The 16439-nt window shown below is 46.1% G+C and overlaps 1 protein-coding gene across 3 annotated transcripts in view; it reads right to left on the minus strand.

Moving 5' to 3' along the window:
* The window catches only part of LOC122553871 (1-phosphatidylinositol 4,5-bisphosphate phosphodiesterase beta-2-like), a 127806-nt gene that overhangs the window by 65370 nt on the left and 45997 nt on the right, over nucleotides 1–16439 (minus strand). For all 3 annotated transcript variants that reach the window (XM_043698322.1, XM_043698321.1, XM_043698320.1), the window contains 3 exons: nucleotides 14707–14789; nucleotides 4636–4720; nucleotides 857–1025 (listed from right to left, as the gene is read on the minus strand). In XM_043698322.1, the coding sequence (XP_043554257.1) occupies nucleotides 857–1025; nucleotides 4636–4720; nucleotides 14707–14789 (337 nt within the window). The remainder of the gene's footprint in view (nucleotides 1–856; nucleotides 1026–4635; nucleotides 4721–14706; nucleotides 14790–16439) is intronic.

Raw genomic sequence — 16439 nt, forward strand, 5'->3', positions numbered from 1 at the left:
GTATAAGATAGATGTCAGAGGTAGTTTCTTTACTCAGAGAGTAGCAAGGGTATGGAATGCTTTGCCTGCAACGGTAGTAGATTCGCCAAGTTTAAGTGCATTTAAGTCGTCATTGGACAGGTATATGGACGTACATGGAATAGTCTAGGTGGGGTGGGCTTCAGATTAGTGTGACAGGGCAGCGCAACATCGAGGACCGAAGGGCCTGTATTGCGCTATAGTGTTCTATTTCTATGAATGTGGGGTATATCAGTGTTACAGTAAAGGGTGTAGGTTATATCAGAATGTTACAGTGAGGGGTGTGGCATATATCAGAATGTTACAGTGAGGGGTGTGCAGTATATCACAGTGTTAAGTGAGGGATATGGGGTATATCAGAGTATTACGCTGAGGGGAATGGGGTAAATCAGTGTTACAGTGAGGCCTGTGGAGTATATCATGTTACAGTGGAGGAGTATATCAGTTTTACAGTGAGGGGTGTGGGATAAATCAGAGTTTTACAGTGAGGTGTGTGGGATATATTAAAGTGTTACAGTGAGGGGTGTGGGGTATATCAGTGTGTCATAGTGACGGGTGTGGGATATATTACAGTGTTACAGTGAGGCGTGCGGGATATTATCAGAGTGTTACAGTGAGTGGTGTGGGGTATATCAGAGTGTTACAGTGAGGGGAGTGGGGTATATCAGTGTTACAGTGAGGGGAGTGCAGTCTATCAGTGCTACAGTGAGGGGTGTGGGGTCTATCATAGTGTTACAGTGATGGGAGTGGGGTATGTCAGTGTGTTCGCGGTAAATTGCTGTTACAGGTTGATGTGTATATTTTCAGTTATTGCCCTATCAGCCACAGGAAGCTGTACCTGTTTGAGAGATCTCTCCCTGCAGTGTTGTCTGATCAGCCTCTGAGACCATGCTCTTCCTCCTCTGCCCATCTTGGTTGTTGGCACTGCTCATCTTGTTCTTCTTGTTCTTGATGAGAATCTTACCCATCAGTTCGTGTGGGCTGGGAAGGGGGACTCCGGGTCTCAGCTGTCACACAGTAGAGCAAACACATTGAGATCTGTTGCAGACTGACACAGTCAACTGTTGACTGTCACTGAAATCTCAGCCAAATAACGCCTGGTGTTACACACAGCCCAGCAGAAGATTTTTAAAAATACCGCAATTGATCACCTGCATATGTTGAAAAACAAATATAGATAGAAATCTCACCTAATTTGTCTGCTTCTGCCTTGAAGATCTAAGAGTGGAGTTAGTCCTGGACTTCCCTGTGTAGGAGTGACCTCCCACAGTGGGGAGTATCTGCCAAATTGCTGGGGTCCCAAACTCCGAGGCAGCAGTGGAATTCTAAATGACAGGCCCTGTCCATCTTTTTTCACAGAGAGCCCGATCTGACTGACCCAGATCTTGGCTGAGCCTTTCCTGAGAAACCTCAGCAAAATAGGAAAGAGCATTTGACGCCACCCCACCACCCCCCAACCCCAATACCCACCTCCACTCCCCACCCCCTCCACACACTCTCACAACTCTTCCTGTTCCCCGACCCTCTCTCACACAGCTTTCTGATCTCCCACCATTCCCCCCACTCTTCCTAGCCACCCTCTTCACCGCCCCACCCCACACTGTCAAACTTCAAACCTCAAAATGGGAATTTAAGTCTGAGTCCGCCAAATCCCACATTGTTAAAATGAATATGCTGTGAAGTAAGCATTGATCATTTTGGTGAGATGGTGGGTGATGGAATCAGTTTGGTCAGTGACAATTAAGTCTTGTAACCATGGGGCTGCATGGTGGCTCAGTGATTAGCACTGCTGCCTCACAGTGCCAGGGACCCGAGTTTGATTCCAGCCTCGGGTGACTGTGTGGAGTTTGCACATTCTCCCCTGTCTGTGTGGGTTTCCTCCAGGTGCTCCAGTTTCCTCCCACGGCCCAAAGATGTGCAGGTTAGGTAGATTGGCCATGCTAAATTACCCACTGTGTCCAGGGATGTGCAGGTTAGGTGGATTTGCCATGCCAAATTACCCACTGTCTCCAGGTATGTGCAGGTGAGGTGGATTAGCCATGGGAAATGCAGGTTGCAGATAGGGGGTTGGGGTCTGCATGGGATGGTCTTCAGAGGGTCAGTGTGGACTCAGTGGGCCCATTGGCCTGGGTTTCCTCCAGGTGCTCCAGTTTCCTCCCACGGCCCAAAGATGTGCAGGTTAGGTAGATTGGCCATGCCAAATTACCCAATGGTCCAGCGATGTGCAGGTTAGGTGAATTGGCCATGCCAAATTACCCACTGTATCCAGGGATGTGCAGGTTAGGTAGATTGGCCATGCTAAATTACCCACTGTGTCCAGGGATGTGCAGGTTAGGTGGATTGGCCATGCTAAATTACCCAATGGTCCAGCGATGTGCAGGTTAGGTGGATTGGCCATGCCAAATTACCCACTGTGTCCAGGGATGTGCAGGTTAGGTGGATTGGCCATGCCAAATTACCCAATGGTCCAGGGATGTGCAGGTTAGGTGGATTGGCCATGCCAAATTACCCACTGTGTTCAGCGATGTGCAGGTTAGGTGGATTAGCCATGCTAAATTATCCACTGTGTCCAGGGATGTGCAGGTTAGGTGGATTAGCCATGGGAAATGCAGGTTGCAGATAGGGGATTGGGGTCTGCATGGGATGGTCTTCAGAGGGTCAGTGTGGACTCAGTGGGCCCATTGGCCTACTCGTGGATGTGGGGATTCTATGTCAACCTTTCCCCTTATTTCCAGCTCCAAACCAGATGGTGTGAGAGGTTATTGAGATGGAATCAGGGCAAAAAGGATTGATATGTGGATACCAGCCAATGTGCTAGGTGAATAATTGAGGGGAGTGGGGAATGGCAAATGTGTTATCGACCTCAGGGTTCAATGGTCTTTGAGCTGGGAGCTGCAGCAATGTGTTTAAATTTCTTGATGAATCACTGAGTCATTGACCTCAGGTCTTCTGTAATAATTGCCACTTGGTTTGGTTACTTTACCGTAACACCACCGTGGGCATCATATGGGCAGCATGGTGGCTCAGTGATTAGCACTCCTGCCTCACATTGCCAGGGACCCAGGTTCAATTCCAGCCTCGGGCGACTGTCTGTGTGGAGTTTGCACATTCTCCCCGGGTCTGCGTGGGTTTCCTCTGGATGCTCCGGTTACCTCTCACAATCCAAAGATGTACAGGGCAGGTGAATTGATCATGCTAAATTGCCCATCCTGTTCAGGCATGTGTAGGTTATGTACATTAGTTGGGGTAAATATAGGGTAATAGGGTTGGGGAATGGGTCTGGATGGGTTACTCTTCGGAGGGTGGGTGTGGACTTATTGAGCTGAAGGTCCTGTTTCCACACTGTAGGGATTCTAATATCTGGATGCATCACAGCTTGGTACGGCAACTGCTGTTCCCAAGACCACAAGAAACTACAGAGACCATCCCACTCCCTTATACTGTTTTCCATCCTGTTCCGTTGGGCAGAAGATATAAAAGTTTGTACACCAGTACATGAACCAACAGATTCAAGAACAGCTTATTCCCCACTGTTATCAGACTTTTGAACAGACCTCTTTAACATTAATTCTGGTCTCTCCTCCTCTCTCAGCAGAAGCAGGTCAGTCAGTCCCCTTTCCTGTCTTTACCCTATTGCCCTCAAATCTGTGTCTTCAAATAATCGTCCAATTCCCTTTCTGCGGCCAAATAATGGTTTAATACTTGGTACCTGTCAACAAGAGATAACTTGTGTGCCCCACTGCATTGTTGGGGTCAGTTGAAGTTTATAAATAAGCAACAGCATTCAGCCTGAATAGAGATAAGCTTTTTCCCAGGGTGAAGGATTCAATAATGAGAGGCCACGGTTTCAAGGTGAGAAGTGGAAAGTTTAAGGGGGATACACGCAAGTACCTCACACAGAGGATGGTGGACATCTGGAACGCATTACCGGCAGAGGTAGTAGAGGCAGGCATAGTAAATTTATTTAAGATGCGTCTGGACAGATGCATGAGTAGGTGGGGAGCAGAGGGATACAGATGCTTAGGAATTGGGTGACAGGTTTAGACAGTAGGTTTGAATCGGCTCAGGTTTGGAGGACCGAAGGGCCTGTTCCTGGGCTGTAAATTTTCTTTGTTCTTTGTTCTTTGTTCTTGAACTAAGAGAAATATTAGAAATGGGGGAGAACACGAGGTGCCATCTTTCCCTTGACCACATTCCGGTTAGCTGGCAATGGCCACAGGATGGTGATCAGAATGAGGAGCCCTGCTCATTCCCCACCTCAGTTGGCGAGAGGAGGAGGCTGTGGGCTCGCTCTAAGGTACCGGGAGGCACAGGAGAGGAATTAAAGCTCATTATCTCAGGATCTGATAGAGGCTGCACCACACTGGAGTGCTCCAAGACACTGACATGCCGGACTCTCCCAGGAACACACCAGATATCCTACAAAGATGCTCCTCACTGTGAACATCACCAGCTTTCCACACAACCAATACCCCACAGTCGCAACTTTCCATCACCCTCACCACCACAACTTTCCACCTCCAACACAACTTTCCATATGCCCTCCCCATCGCAACTTTCTATGCAACCACCACCCCGATCATGTCACAGCCTCTGTGGTTTACAATCCTTACTTACTGGGTACTTTTCCATGGTTTCTGTCAGTAACATATCGCCAAATATTGTCCGGCAGTAGTCAGCCATCTTAGCTTGCTGTTTCGGGCTGGTGGAAATCAAAGGAAATGGTCAGACATCTATAAATGCAATGTCTCAGGAAAAAAGACAAGGAAGTGAAATTAGGGAAGCTTCTCTTTTAAAGAGCCATCAGAACAGAGGTTGAGGGGGAGAGACAATGAGAGAGAGAGAGAGGGAGATGCAGAGACACAGCGAGAAAGAGACAGTGAGGGTGATATTGGGGTAGAGAGAAAGTGAGGGAGAAAGAAACATGCAGAAGGAGACAGAGACCCTGTGAGAGAGGAACAGACATGGGGGAAAAGAGAGAGAAACTGGGTGAGAGGAGAAAGGCAATATGATGGGGAGTGAGAAAAGCATTGAGGGTGCACAAGACATAGGCACTGAGAGTGAGTGAGTGAGCGCGCGCGAGAGAGAGAGGCACTGAATGGGAGAGAGACACAGACACTGAGGCGAAGAGAGAGGGATAGGTGCTGAGGGAAAGAGAGAGAGAGAGAGACAGACATTGAGGCAGGTGGAGAGAGAGAGACAGGCACTAAGAGAGAGAGAGAGAGAGAGACAGGCACAAAGAGAAAGAGAGAGAGAGGCACTGGGGAGAAAGAGAGAGGGGCACTGAGTGAAAGAGAGTGAGAGTGAGACAGGCATTGAGGGAAAAAGAGTGAGAGATACAGGTGATGAGGGAAAGAGAAAGAGAGAGAGATGCGCTGAGAGAGATAGGTACAGAGGGAGAGAAAGATGGACATGGGCAGAGCAAGAGAGAGACTGAGAGGGACAGACACTAGGAGTATAGAGACACTGAAAAGTGAGATACACAATCAGGCAGTTAAATAGCTGCGGATATACGAGTGGACTAGGAATCCAATGGTCTGCACCAATGCTTTGGAGACATCAGTTCAGGAGAGCTGGTGGAAATTGAATTTAATTAAGGAATCAGGAATGAAAAAGATGGTTTCATGTGACTGTGAAATACTGGCTGATCAAAACATCCCCCACCTCCAATTTACTATTTATTTTAGGGCAATATATTGCGTTCATAGCATATAAAACCATAAGGAACAGAATCAGAAGTAGGCTATTCGGTCCCTCAAGGCTGGTCCACCATTCAATATAGTCTACTTTCCTGCCTGGCTTTCTCCATAACACTCGACTCTGTCATCAATCAAAACTCGGGCTTGAGAATATTCAGTGATCCCATTTTCCACTGCTCCTGGGGCAGAGAGATCCAAACACTAACAACCCCTGTGAAGGGATATTCTTCTCATCTCTGTTTTAAATAAAAGACCCCCTCCTTTTCAAACTGTGGCCCTAGGTTTAGACCTTCCCACAAGAGGAAACATACGTTCAGCATCTACCCCATCAACCTCTCTCAGATGTAACATCATCCCGTTTTTGTTAAGAACTCTAACGAGTATAGGGCCAACCTGTTCAAACCTTTTGTGAACTGCTTCCAGTGCATGCAAAAATGCTAAAGTAAGGAGATCAGAGCTGTACACAGTACTCCAGATATAATCTCACTGATACCCTGTACAGACAGAATCCCTACAGTGTGGACACAGGCTATTTGGCCCATCGAGTCCATGCCGACTCTCAAAGAGCATTCCACTCAGACCACACCCCTACCATATCCCTGTAACTCTGCATTTCCCATGGCTAATCCACCTAGCCTGCCCATCCCTGGACACTATGGGCACTTTAGCATGGCCAGTCCATCTAACCTGCACATCTTCAAACTGTGGTGGAAAGCTACGCAGACATGAGGAGAATGTGCAAATTCCACGCAGATGGTTGCCCAAGGGTGGAATCGAACCTGGGTTTCAGGCACTGTGAGGCAGCAGCGCTAACCACTTAGCCACTGTGCCAAGTTGTTGCAAGACTTCCCTACTTTTATGCTCCATCCCCATTGCCGATATTTCTTTTGTTTTCCTGAACACTTTCTGTAGCTTCATTTGTGATTCCTATACAAGGACACCCAGATCCCTCTGCACATGACCTTCTGCATTCTCTCTCTATTTTTGTATTGTCCTGCTTTTCTGCTTTTTCTTTTGCCAAAGTGGACAACTTTACATTTACTCTATCACCAAAATCATTGGCCACTAAATTAGTATTTCTATATCCCTTTACAGACTCTTTGTAACCTCTTCATAACTTGTTTTTCCACCCTGTAATTGTATTTTCAGCAAATCTGACAATAATACAGTAGATCTTTTCAACCATGTAATTGATATAGATTGTAAACAGTTGAGGCCCCAACACTGATCTCTGTGGCACCCCACTGGTTCCAGTTTGCCATCTTAAGAATGATTCATTTATCTGTTTTCTGTGAATCAGCCAATTGCCTACCCTTGCTAATAAATTAACGCCAACACCATGAACTCTTAGCTTAAATGTAGCACCTTTTCAAATGCTCTTTTCAAAGAATATCTAAATACACTGCATCTAATGGTTCCCCTTTATCCACCCTGCAAGGTATGCCCTCAAAGAGCTTCCATAAATTTCTCTTTCACTAAGCCATGTTCACTCTGCCTGATAGATTATGAATTTCTAAATGTCCTGCTGCAGCTTGGTTAATAACAGTTCTTGCATTTCTCCATGACAGACCTAAGGCTATCTGGCCTTTAGTTTCCAGCTTTCTTTCCTTTCTGGAACAGGGGTTTTACATGTGCAACTGATTGGCCTACAGATGACTCCAGATTCATGGCAATGTGTTTGACATTCAACTTCTCTCTGAAGTGACTAGGGAAACCATCAAACCATATTGAAAAGGCTTACGTAAGTGGGCAAAGAAGTGGACAATAGAATATAATGTGAGAAAATGCGAAACTGACCGTGTTTGCAGGAACAATGAAAAAAGGGCATTATCTAAATGGTCAGAGATTGCAGAGCTCTGGGATTTAGAGAGATCTGAGTGTCCTAGTGCATAAATCAGAAAAAGGTTATATCAAAGGAAATAAGAATATAAGAACTAGGAGCAGGTGTAGGCCATCTGGGTGGATAAAGGGGAATGGAGTATAACAGGAGGGAAGATCCAGGCCAGGTGTTAGATTTCGAGGTAGGTGAGCACTTTGGTGATAATGATCACAATTCGGTTACAAAGGGATAGGTACATATCGCAGGACAAGAGTTATAGCTGAGAGAATGGCAATTATGATGCAATTAGCCAAAGGCGAATTTAGGATGCATAGGATGGGGAAGGAAACTGCAGGGGATGGGCACAATGTGGAGCTTGTTCAAGGAACAGCGACAACATGTCCTGGTAAGTGTGGATTTGTCAGGCAGGGAGGAATTGGTCGAGCGAGGGAACCGTAGTTTACTAAAGAAGTTGAATCTCTTGTCAAAAGGAAGAAGGAGGCTTATGTAAAGATGAGACATGAAGACTCAGGGCTTACAAGTTAGCCAGAAAGGACCGAAAGGGAGAGCTAAGAAGAGCCAGTAGGGGACATGAGAAGTCTTTGGCAGGTAGGATCAAGGAAAACCCTAAAGCTTTCTATAGGTATGTCAGGAATAAAAGAATGAGTCGGGTAAGATTAGGGCCAATCAAGGACAGTAGTGGGAAGTTCTGCGTGGAATCCGAAGAGATAAGAGAGGTGCTAAATGAATATATTTCATCAGTATTCACAAAGGAAAAAGGCAACTTTGTTGAGGACAATACTGAGATATAGGCTATTAGACCACATGTGATTGTGATTCAGAAGAAGGAGGTGTTAGCAATTCTGGAAAGTGTGAAAGTAGGAAAGTCCTCTGGGCCGGATGGGATTTATCCTAGGATTCTCTGGGAAACTAGGGAGGAGATTGCAGAACCTTTGGCTTTGATCTTTATGTCATCATTATCTATAGGAATAGTGCCAGAAGACTGGAGGATAGCAAATGTTGTCTCCTTGTTCAAGAAGGGGAGTAGAGACAAGTCTGGCGGGAGTAACTATGACTCTCTTAAGGGCTGACTCTCTTAATAACTCCCTTAAGAAGGCATAATTGCCGACTATGATGTTTTCACGTATTTTTGGCACATAGTGTGTGTCTTGCCTCCCCGCTGGCCCCGCCGGTAAGCCCAGCAGTCCTGGCTGTTGGGCAACCAAACGACCAGAAAACGTACGAGACGGCCGTTGTCTAGACTGACCAGCTCTCAAAAAAACAGTATGAGTCTTCCATTTTCAATGGAGCAGTCCGGCTGGGAAGCATCCCGGAAAAACAACCTCCCCGCAGCCTCGTAAATCATTAGGTTGTACATGTTTAACACCCGCAACAAGGTCCATCTCGGTCCAGACCGAGACAGCGACCTTGAGATTTTACCTCCTACCTTACATGGAGCTGAGACCGGTCACCCCTCGCAGGGAGCCGGCTCACCCTGTAACGGATGACATAGATAACGTTGAAGAAGGCATCGTAAGGGTAGCCCACCTTGCGGTTGAAATAAGCATAACCACCCAAACCTTCTACAACAAAAGTTATCGAGACATAAAGCAGGGCATAGACATGAAAAAGACAGCTGATGCAACTGCCTTCATGGAAGGAGGTGTTATCGAGCCAGTATGCGACTGGACATCTGTCTCGGAGGTAATCATCCACTATCCCATCAATGGGTTGCTCTGCAAGGACTGCGACACCCTCTTCCCCACGGTGAGTCTGTTTAAGACCCACGTGAATAAAGTGCATGGAATAAAGAACATCTGAACAAAATGTTCACGCTGCGATAAGGCAGGAGAATACCGCTCAATAGCCTGCAATTATCCAACATGCAAAGGAACGAAACAACCCTCAACTGGGGACTTTGCATGCAGCGCGTGTGACCAACGGTTTTCAACACAATCAGGCCTTGGTCAACACGAGAGGCACAGACACACGGTTCTACGAAATGAGAAACGCCTCAAACCGGCACCCCAAGTCAAGGGCAAACCTGGGAGAAGCGACCGCGTATGGTCGCAGGGGGAGGTGGCACTCCTGAGGGAATTAGAGGTGAGATTTGCAGGATGCAAATTTATAAACAAATCCATCGCTAGCATCCTGAAAACTAAAACACTAAAGCAAATCTCAGTCAAGCGCAGGCTCCTGGCCAACACCCCGACGGAGGTCAAGACCATCAGCGAGCCAACGACAGGTATAGACTCGCACAATTCTGAGGCAGAGAGCATCCAAGAAAATTCCGACGATCAAGTCCAATGCCAAAGAGCCAGCCGAAGAGCACCAGCTTCGATCCCTAAACATCGGGACATAGATGACCAGCTTACACAAGCTGAGGAGCTCTTGAGCACGAGGAATGACCTGGACACGCTTGCCCTCGGAATCGGACTGGTGGTTATATTACTGACCTACTAATGAATAGTAGGAAAAGACGGGACAAACACAAGAGGCCCCAAAAAGATCGGGCCAAGAAAGACAAAAGGACCGTAGCAATACCAGAGCTTTACCAGCACGTAAAGCACTGTTTAGAGCAACACAGCAGCTTTACAAATCCAACCGGCGTCAACTAGCTCGCGAGATCATGGGGGCGCCGATCTCATCTGCTTGTCCTCTCTCAAAAGAGGAATTGGAGACATGTTTCTGTGAGAAACTGTCAGCACCAAATAAGAAATCAAACATAAATAAGTATGCCCTATACACTGGCAAGGTTGATGACGGGTCCTTGATGGAACCCATAGAGGTAGAGGAGGTTGAAGCCGCCATCAAGGGGATAGATGAGAACAGTGCCGCTGGACCAGACGGCCTGAAACTGCAGGACATAAGAACAATCTATGAGCAGTCTACCCCGCCTCTTCTCCCTATGGCTAAAGTCAAGCACGATCCCCGATTCACTAAAAAAAGAGTTGAACGGTCCTGATTCCTAAGTGCGAGGATAAGGACCGCTTGAAAAGCATTGACAACTGGCGACCAATAACCATCGGTCCAATGCTGCTCCGGCTGTTCACAAAAATAATGGCCAAACGCCTGAGTGAAACAGTCGAAATAAACCCCAGGCAAAAGGGGTTCCGAGTAGCCACTCCGTAGCCAAGTAGCCGGATGCAATTAAAACATTGTTGTCCTCGAAAACATCATCAAGGGAGCAAAGTACAATCGTAAGGACCTCGCAGTTGTCTTTGTCGATCTAGCAAAAGTGTTCGACTTGGTTGGGCACAAGCTATTGATCAAATCCTTGCAAACTACCCGAAGCCTTTGTAAGTCTCATCGAAGACCTATACACTGGCAACACAACAGTAGTGGAAGGGAATGGAAACTTAACCACCCCAATAACCATTGAGAGGGGCGTAAAGCAGGGCGACCCACTCTCACCAATATTATTTAACATTGCTTTGGATCCGTTGGTCTGCTCTCTGGAGAGGGCCAACTCAGGGGTCTCCATGCCCCTGGATGGCAGAAGAGTCAACTGCTCGACTTTGGCCTTCGCGGATGACATCGCCCTTCTAAGCAACTCACACACTGGTATGGCTAGGAATCTGAAGCTGCTCCAGGCGTACTGTGACCATACAGGCCTCAGTATTAACACAGCAAAGACGAAGGGATTCCACTTCACTTTTAAAAGGAAAACCTTCTTATAAAATCACTTCGCATACTGGAAGCTGCGGGACGAATCAATAGCCTACATACCCCCAGGCGACACAGAAAAATACCTGGGTGCCCGTATCGATCCATGGGCAGGTGTGGCAGAAGGGGAGTGGGAGGAGAATCTTAATCTGGGTTGAAGGAATACAGGCAGCACCTCCCCGACCACGACAACGACTGGAGATCCTAAAGATACATGCCATCCCCCGATTGTACTTCCATCTGATCCTGACAGAAGCATCACAGGCTACTCTCATAAAGCTGGACAAAATAATCTGCAACGCCACCATAGAATTCCTACACCTACCACCTTATACCGCAGACGGAGTGCTATACGCTAGCAACAGGAACGGCGGTCTAGGCATCCCAAAACTGGAAGTGCAAATCCCAACCGCGATTGTTCACAAACGCGAGGCACTAGACATGTCCAGTGATGTAGTCATTCGGGCCTCCTTTCAATATAAAGGAGAGAACAACACAAGACTGTTGCGGGACTGTGCGAGCTCAGGGTCCTCAAGGAAATTGAAAATTTCCAACCCAGTAGCCGCAGCAGCTGCGAAGGGGAAATCGACCCTATGACCGCCATCCAAGACATCATGCCTGCACTTCAGGAGGCCAACGTGGGGCGACCAAAACCACCCAGTAGGTATGCTGGCTGGAGGTTGTGGGAATTCGAAAAGTGGCAAAAGCTGGAATGTCAAGGGGCAGGCATCCAGTACTTTAGAGATGACAAGATCTCTAACTCTTGGACAAAAACCGGAGTACAGCAAAAATCCTCTAGATTCATAAACAACGTACTCTTCTGGTGTAATCTATACCTGACAAGAACCACATTATCTAGAGGAAGGCCAAACTGAAACAAACTATGCCGAAGGTGTGACTCGGCAAACGAGACCATATCACACATCTCAGGATGCTGCCCATTCGTGAAAAATGCTCGAATAAAACGCTATAACAAGATCACTGACCAGTTGCAGAAACATGTCAGTAAGTACGGCTGGACATCGTACGTGGAGCACAGGCTGTTTGCTCTCTATGGAAGCCCGATATCATATTTGGAAAAGACCAGAAGATCGCGGTTATAGATGTCACAGTGTGGTACGAGAATGACAGTAAAGCACTAGAAATAGCATGGCAAAAAAAACAAGAGAAATATAAACATCTGAATGCCGAGGTCAAGGAATTGACGGGAGGCGTGGACCCCAAATACTTTGGCTTTGTGATGGGCGCACGAGGCAAGTGGCTGGATATGAATAACCGCCTCATGAAATTCCTGGGCATCGAGAGATATGATACGTTCGCCCAAAGGACATCAAGACTCACTCTGTCTGAACTCTTACAATTCTTTAGTGACAAGTGAGCAAAAACCGTAAACGGTGAGATAAGATCCTCCACCGAGACAAGGACCGGACGAACCCCACCAAAAAAATATAAAAATAAAAAAAAGGGGGCAAGCCGGTCCACAAAATCCTACAACATCAACAACATCAGTAGGTCCCCGCTAATAATGACGATAACAACCAGCCTCATATACCACCAGTATCACCTGGTCCTTGGTCTGTGGTGATGCTAGAGAGTACACAAACATCGACGAGCGATGTAAAGACTCAGAAAAGGCACTTCCCCAAGTGTTCCAAAATAGAGCAGTGACCCTTAATTCGGTTGTGGGTAAAGTTTTGGAAAGGGTTATAAGTGATAGGATCTAGAAAGGAGTAAGTTGATTAGAGATAGTCAATATGGTTTTGTAAAGGGTAGGTTGTGCCTCACAAACCTTATTGAGTTCTTTGAGAAGGTGACCATCAGGTGGATGAGGGTAAAGCAGTTGATGTGGTGTATATGGATTTTAGTAAGGCATTTGATAAGGTTCCCCAGAAAATACGGAGGCATGGGATTGAGGGTGATTTAGGGGTCTGGATCAGACATTGGCTAGCTATAAGAAGACAGAGGCTGGTGGTTGATGGGAAATGTTCATCCTAGAGATCAGTTACTAATGGTGTACCGCAAGGATCTGTTTTGGAGCCACTGCTGTTTTTCATTTTTATAAATGACCTGGATGAGTGTGTAGAAGGTTGGGTTAGTAATTTGTGGATGAAACTAAAGTCAGTGGAGTTGTGGACAGTGCCGAAGGATGTTGTAGGTTACAGAGGGACATATATAAGCTGCAGAGCTGGGCTGAGAGGTGGCAAGTGGAGTTTAATGCGGAAAAGTGTGAGGTGATTCACTTTAGAAGGAATAACAGGAATGCAGAGTACTGGGCTAATGGTAAGATTCTTGGCAGTGTGAATAAGCAGAGAGATCTCGGTGTCCATGTACATGGATCCCTGAGAGTTGCCACCAGGTTGGTAGGGCTGTTAAGAAGATGAACAGTGTGTTAGCTTTTATTGGGAGAGGAATTGAGTTTCGGAGCCATGCGGTCATGTTGCAAAACTCTGGTGAGGCTGCACTTGGAGTATTGCTTACAGTTCTGGTCGCCACATCATAGGAAGGATGTGGAAACATTGGAAAGGATGCAGAGGAGATTTACCAGGATTTTGCCTGGTATGGAGGGACGGTCTTATGAGGAAAAGCTGGGGGTCTTGAGGCTGTTTTTGTTAGCGTGAAGAAGGTTCAAAGGTGACTTAATAGAGGCATACAAGATGATCAGAGGATTAGATAGGGTGGACAGTGAAAGCCTTTTTCCTTGGATGGTGATGGCTAGCACGAGGGGAGATAGCTTTAAATTGAGGGGTGATAGATATAGGACAGACGTCAGAGGTAGTTTCTTTACTCAGAGAGTAGTAAGGGCATGGAACAGTAATGCACTCTCCAATATTAAGGACATTTAAATGGTCATTGGATAAACGTATGGACGAGAATGGAATAGTTTAGCTTTGGTGGGCTTTAGACTGGTTTCACAGGTCGGCACAACATCGAGGGCCGAAGGGCCTGTACTGCAGTGTAATGTTCTAAGTTTTGGGCCCCTTATAAAAGGAAAGATATAGTGGCATTGGAGGTAGCCCAGAGAAGGTCCATTCGGTTGATCCCGGGTATGGAGGGGGTGTCTTAAGAGGAGAGGATGAGTAGGTTGGGCCTGTTTTCATTGGGAGCTTAGAAGAATGAGAGATGACTTTAATGAAATGTACAAGATTCTTGGGACACTTGACAGGGAAGATGTGGAAAAGTTGTTTCCCCTTGTGGGAGAGTATTGGACCAAACGGCATCATCTCAGAACAAAGCATTGTCCATCTAAGGCAGAGATGAGGAGGAATGTCTTCTCTCAGAGGGGAGTGAATCTGTGCAATTCGTTTACCGCAGAGGGTTATTGAGGCCGGGTCATTAAGCATGGTGAAGGCTGAGATAGACAGATTTTTAATTAGTAAGAAGGAATCGAAGGTATTGGAGAAAAGGCAGGAAAGTGGAGTTGAGGATCAGCCACAATCTGTCTGCATTCCAGTCTGATTATCACCCCCACTAACAGTTTGGAACAGGACAGTCAAATTTACTTACGAGTCAACATGGTTCTCAAAGGACAGTATAACTGGGTACTGGGACGTTTTGAAAGCACTTTCTGCGATAGCTTCAATCACATCCTGTTACAGAAAACATCGACAGAATGTTCATTTACTGTGCACTCACACAAATGTTGCTGTTACAAAAACTAGTGTTAGTGTCCCAAATGAGTGTTACCAGTAAACAAACTAGTTATAACCGAACACAAACCAATGTTAACAATAGCAGAAAGTGCTGGAAAAACTCAGTCAATCATCCTTCTTCAGAACTAGATAGTAGCGAGGAAAATCTGGTATCTATGTTAAAGGCAGGAGGGTAAAGGAGGAAACAGTAGGCGGAGATGGAGCCCAGAGGGAGAGAAAGACAGATAAATGGATGACCAAGGGGACAGATAAACTGGTAACGGGGCCCATAAATAGGTGAAAATGGGTTGGCTGTGCTGAAAGCAGCCCATGTCATGACAGAGTCTGGACTGTGGGGGGTGGGTAAAGGTTCTAAAATTATTGAACTCTATATTGAATCCAGAAGGTCCCTGACAGAAACATTGACCAGGGAACATGGTGGTGTGTTGAAGTGTCATTTTTATGGAGACATAGACATTCCACAAAGTGGTCCCCTGGTTTACACTTCATCTCTGCAGTGGAGAGGAGACTGCATTGTGAGCAGCAAACTGCAGTGTAAAATGTATACAAAGTAGAGATGGTATCTACAAACTAGTGTTAGCATAAGTATGGAAGTTAGCTTGCTGAGCTTGAAGGTTTGTTTTCAGACTTTTTGTCACTAGGTAACATCATCAGTTAGAGTTTCCAGGGAAGCGCTGGTGATATGTCCCCTTCTCTATTTAAATATCTTGGTTTCTTAAGGTGGGTGATGTCATTTCTGTTTTTTTTCAAGGGAAGGTAGATATGATCTAAATCGATGTTTTTGTTGATGGAGAGTACTGGTTAAAATGCCATACCTCTAAGAATTCTCATGTTTGTCTTTTTTTGCCTGTCCTAGGATGTGTGTGTTGTCCCAGTCTAAGTGATGTCCTTTTTTGTCTGCATGTATAGAAACTAATATAGAAACTAAGGTCCCTTTTATATCTTTCTCCTCTCACCCTGAACCTATGCCCTCTAGTTCTGGACTTCCCCCACCCCAGGGAAAATACTTTGTCTATTTATCATATCCATGCCCCTCATGATCTTATAAACCTCAGCCTCCAATGCACCAGGGAAAAAGGTCCCAGCCTGTTCACCAGCTCAAATCTTCCAACCCTGGCAATGTCATTGTAAATCTTTTCTGATCCATTTCAAGTTTCACAACGCCCTTCCAATAGTATTCCAAAAGTGGCCTGACCAATGCCCTGTACAGCTGCAAAATGACCTCCCAACTCCTGTACTCAATACTCTGACCAATAAAGAAAAGCATACCAAACACCTTCTTCACTATCCTATCTACCTGTGAATCCACTTTCAAGGAGCTATGAACTTGCACTCCAAGGTCTCTTTGTTCAGCTGCACTCCCTAGGACCTTACCATTAAGTGTATACATCCTGCTCTGATTTGTTTTTCTAAAATGCCACACCTCGCATTTATCTAAATTAAACTCCAACTGCCACTCCTCAGCCCATTGGCCCACCTGATCAAGATCCTGCTGTAATCTGATGTAACCTTCATTCTTGTTCACTACACCTCCAATTTTGGTGTCATCTGCAAACTTACTAACTATACCTTCTATATTCACATCCA

Source organism: Chiloscyllium plagiosum, chromosome 10 (genome assembly GCF_004010195.1).
Source record: "Chiloscyllium plagiosum isolate BGI_BamShark_2017 chromosome 10, ASM401019v2, whole genome shotgun sequence".
NCBI classification, from domain to species: Eukaryota; Metazoa; Chordata; class Chondrichthyes; order Orectolobiformes; family Hemiscylliidae; genus Chiloscyllium; species Chiloscyllium plagiosum.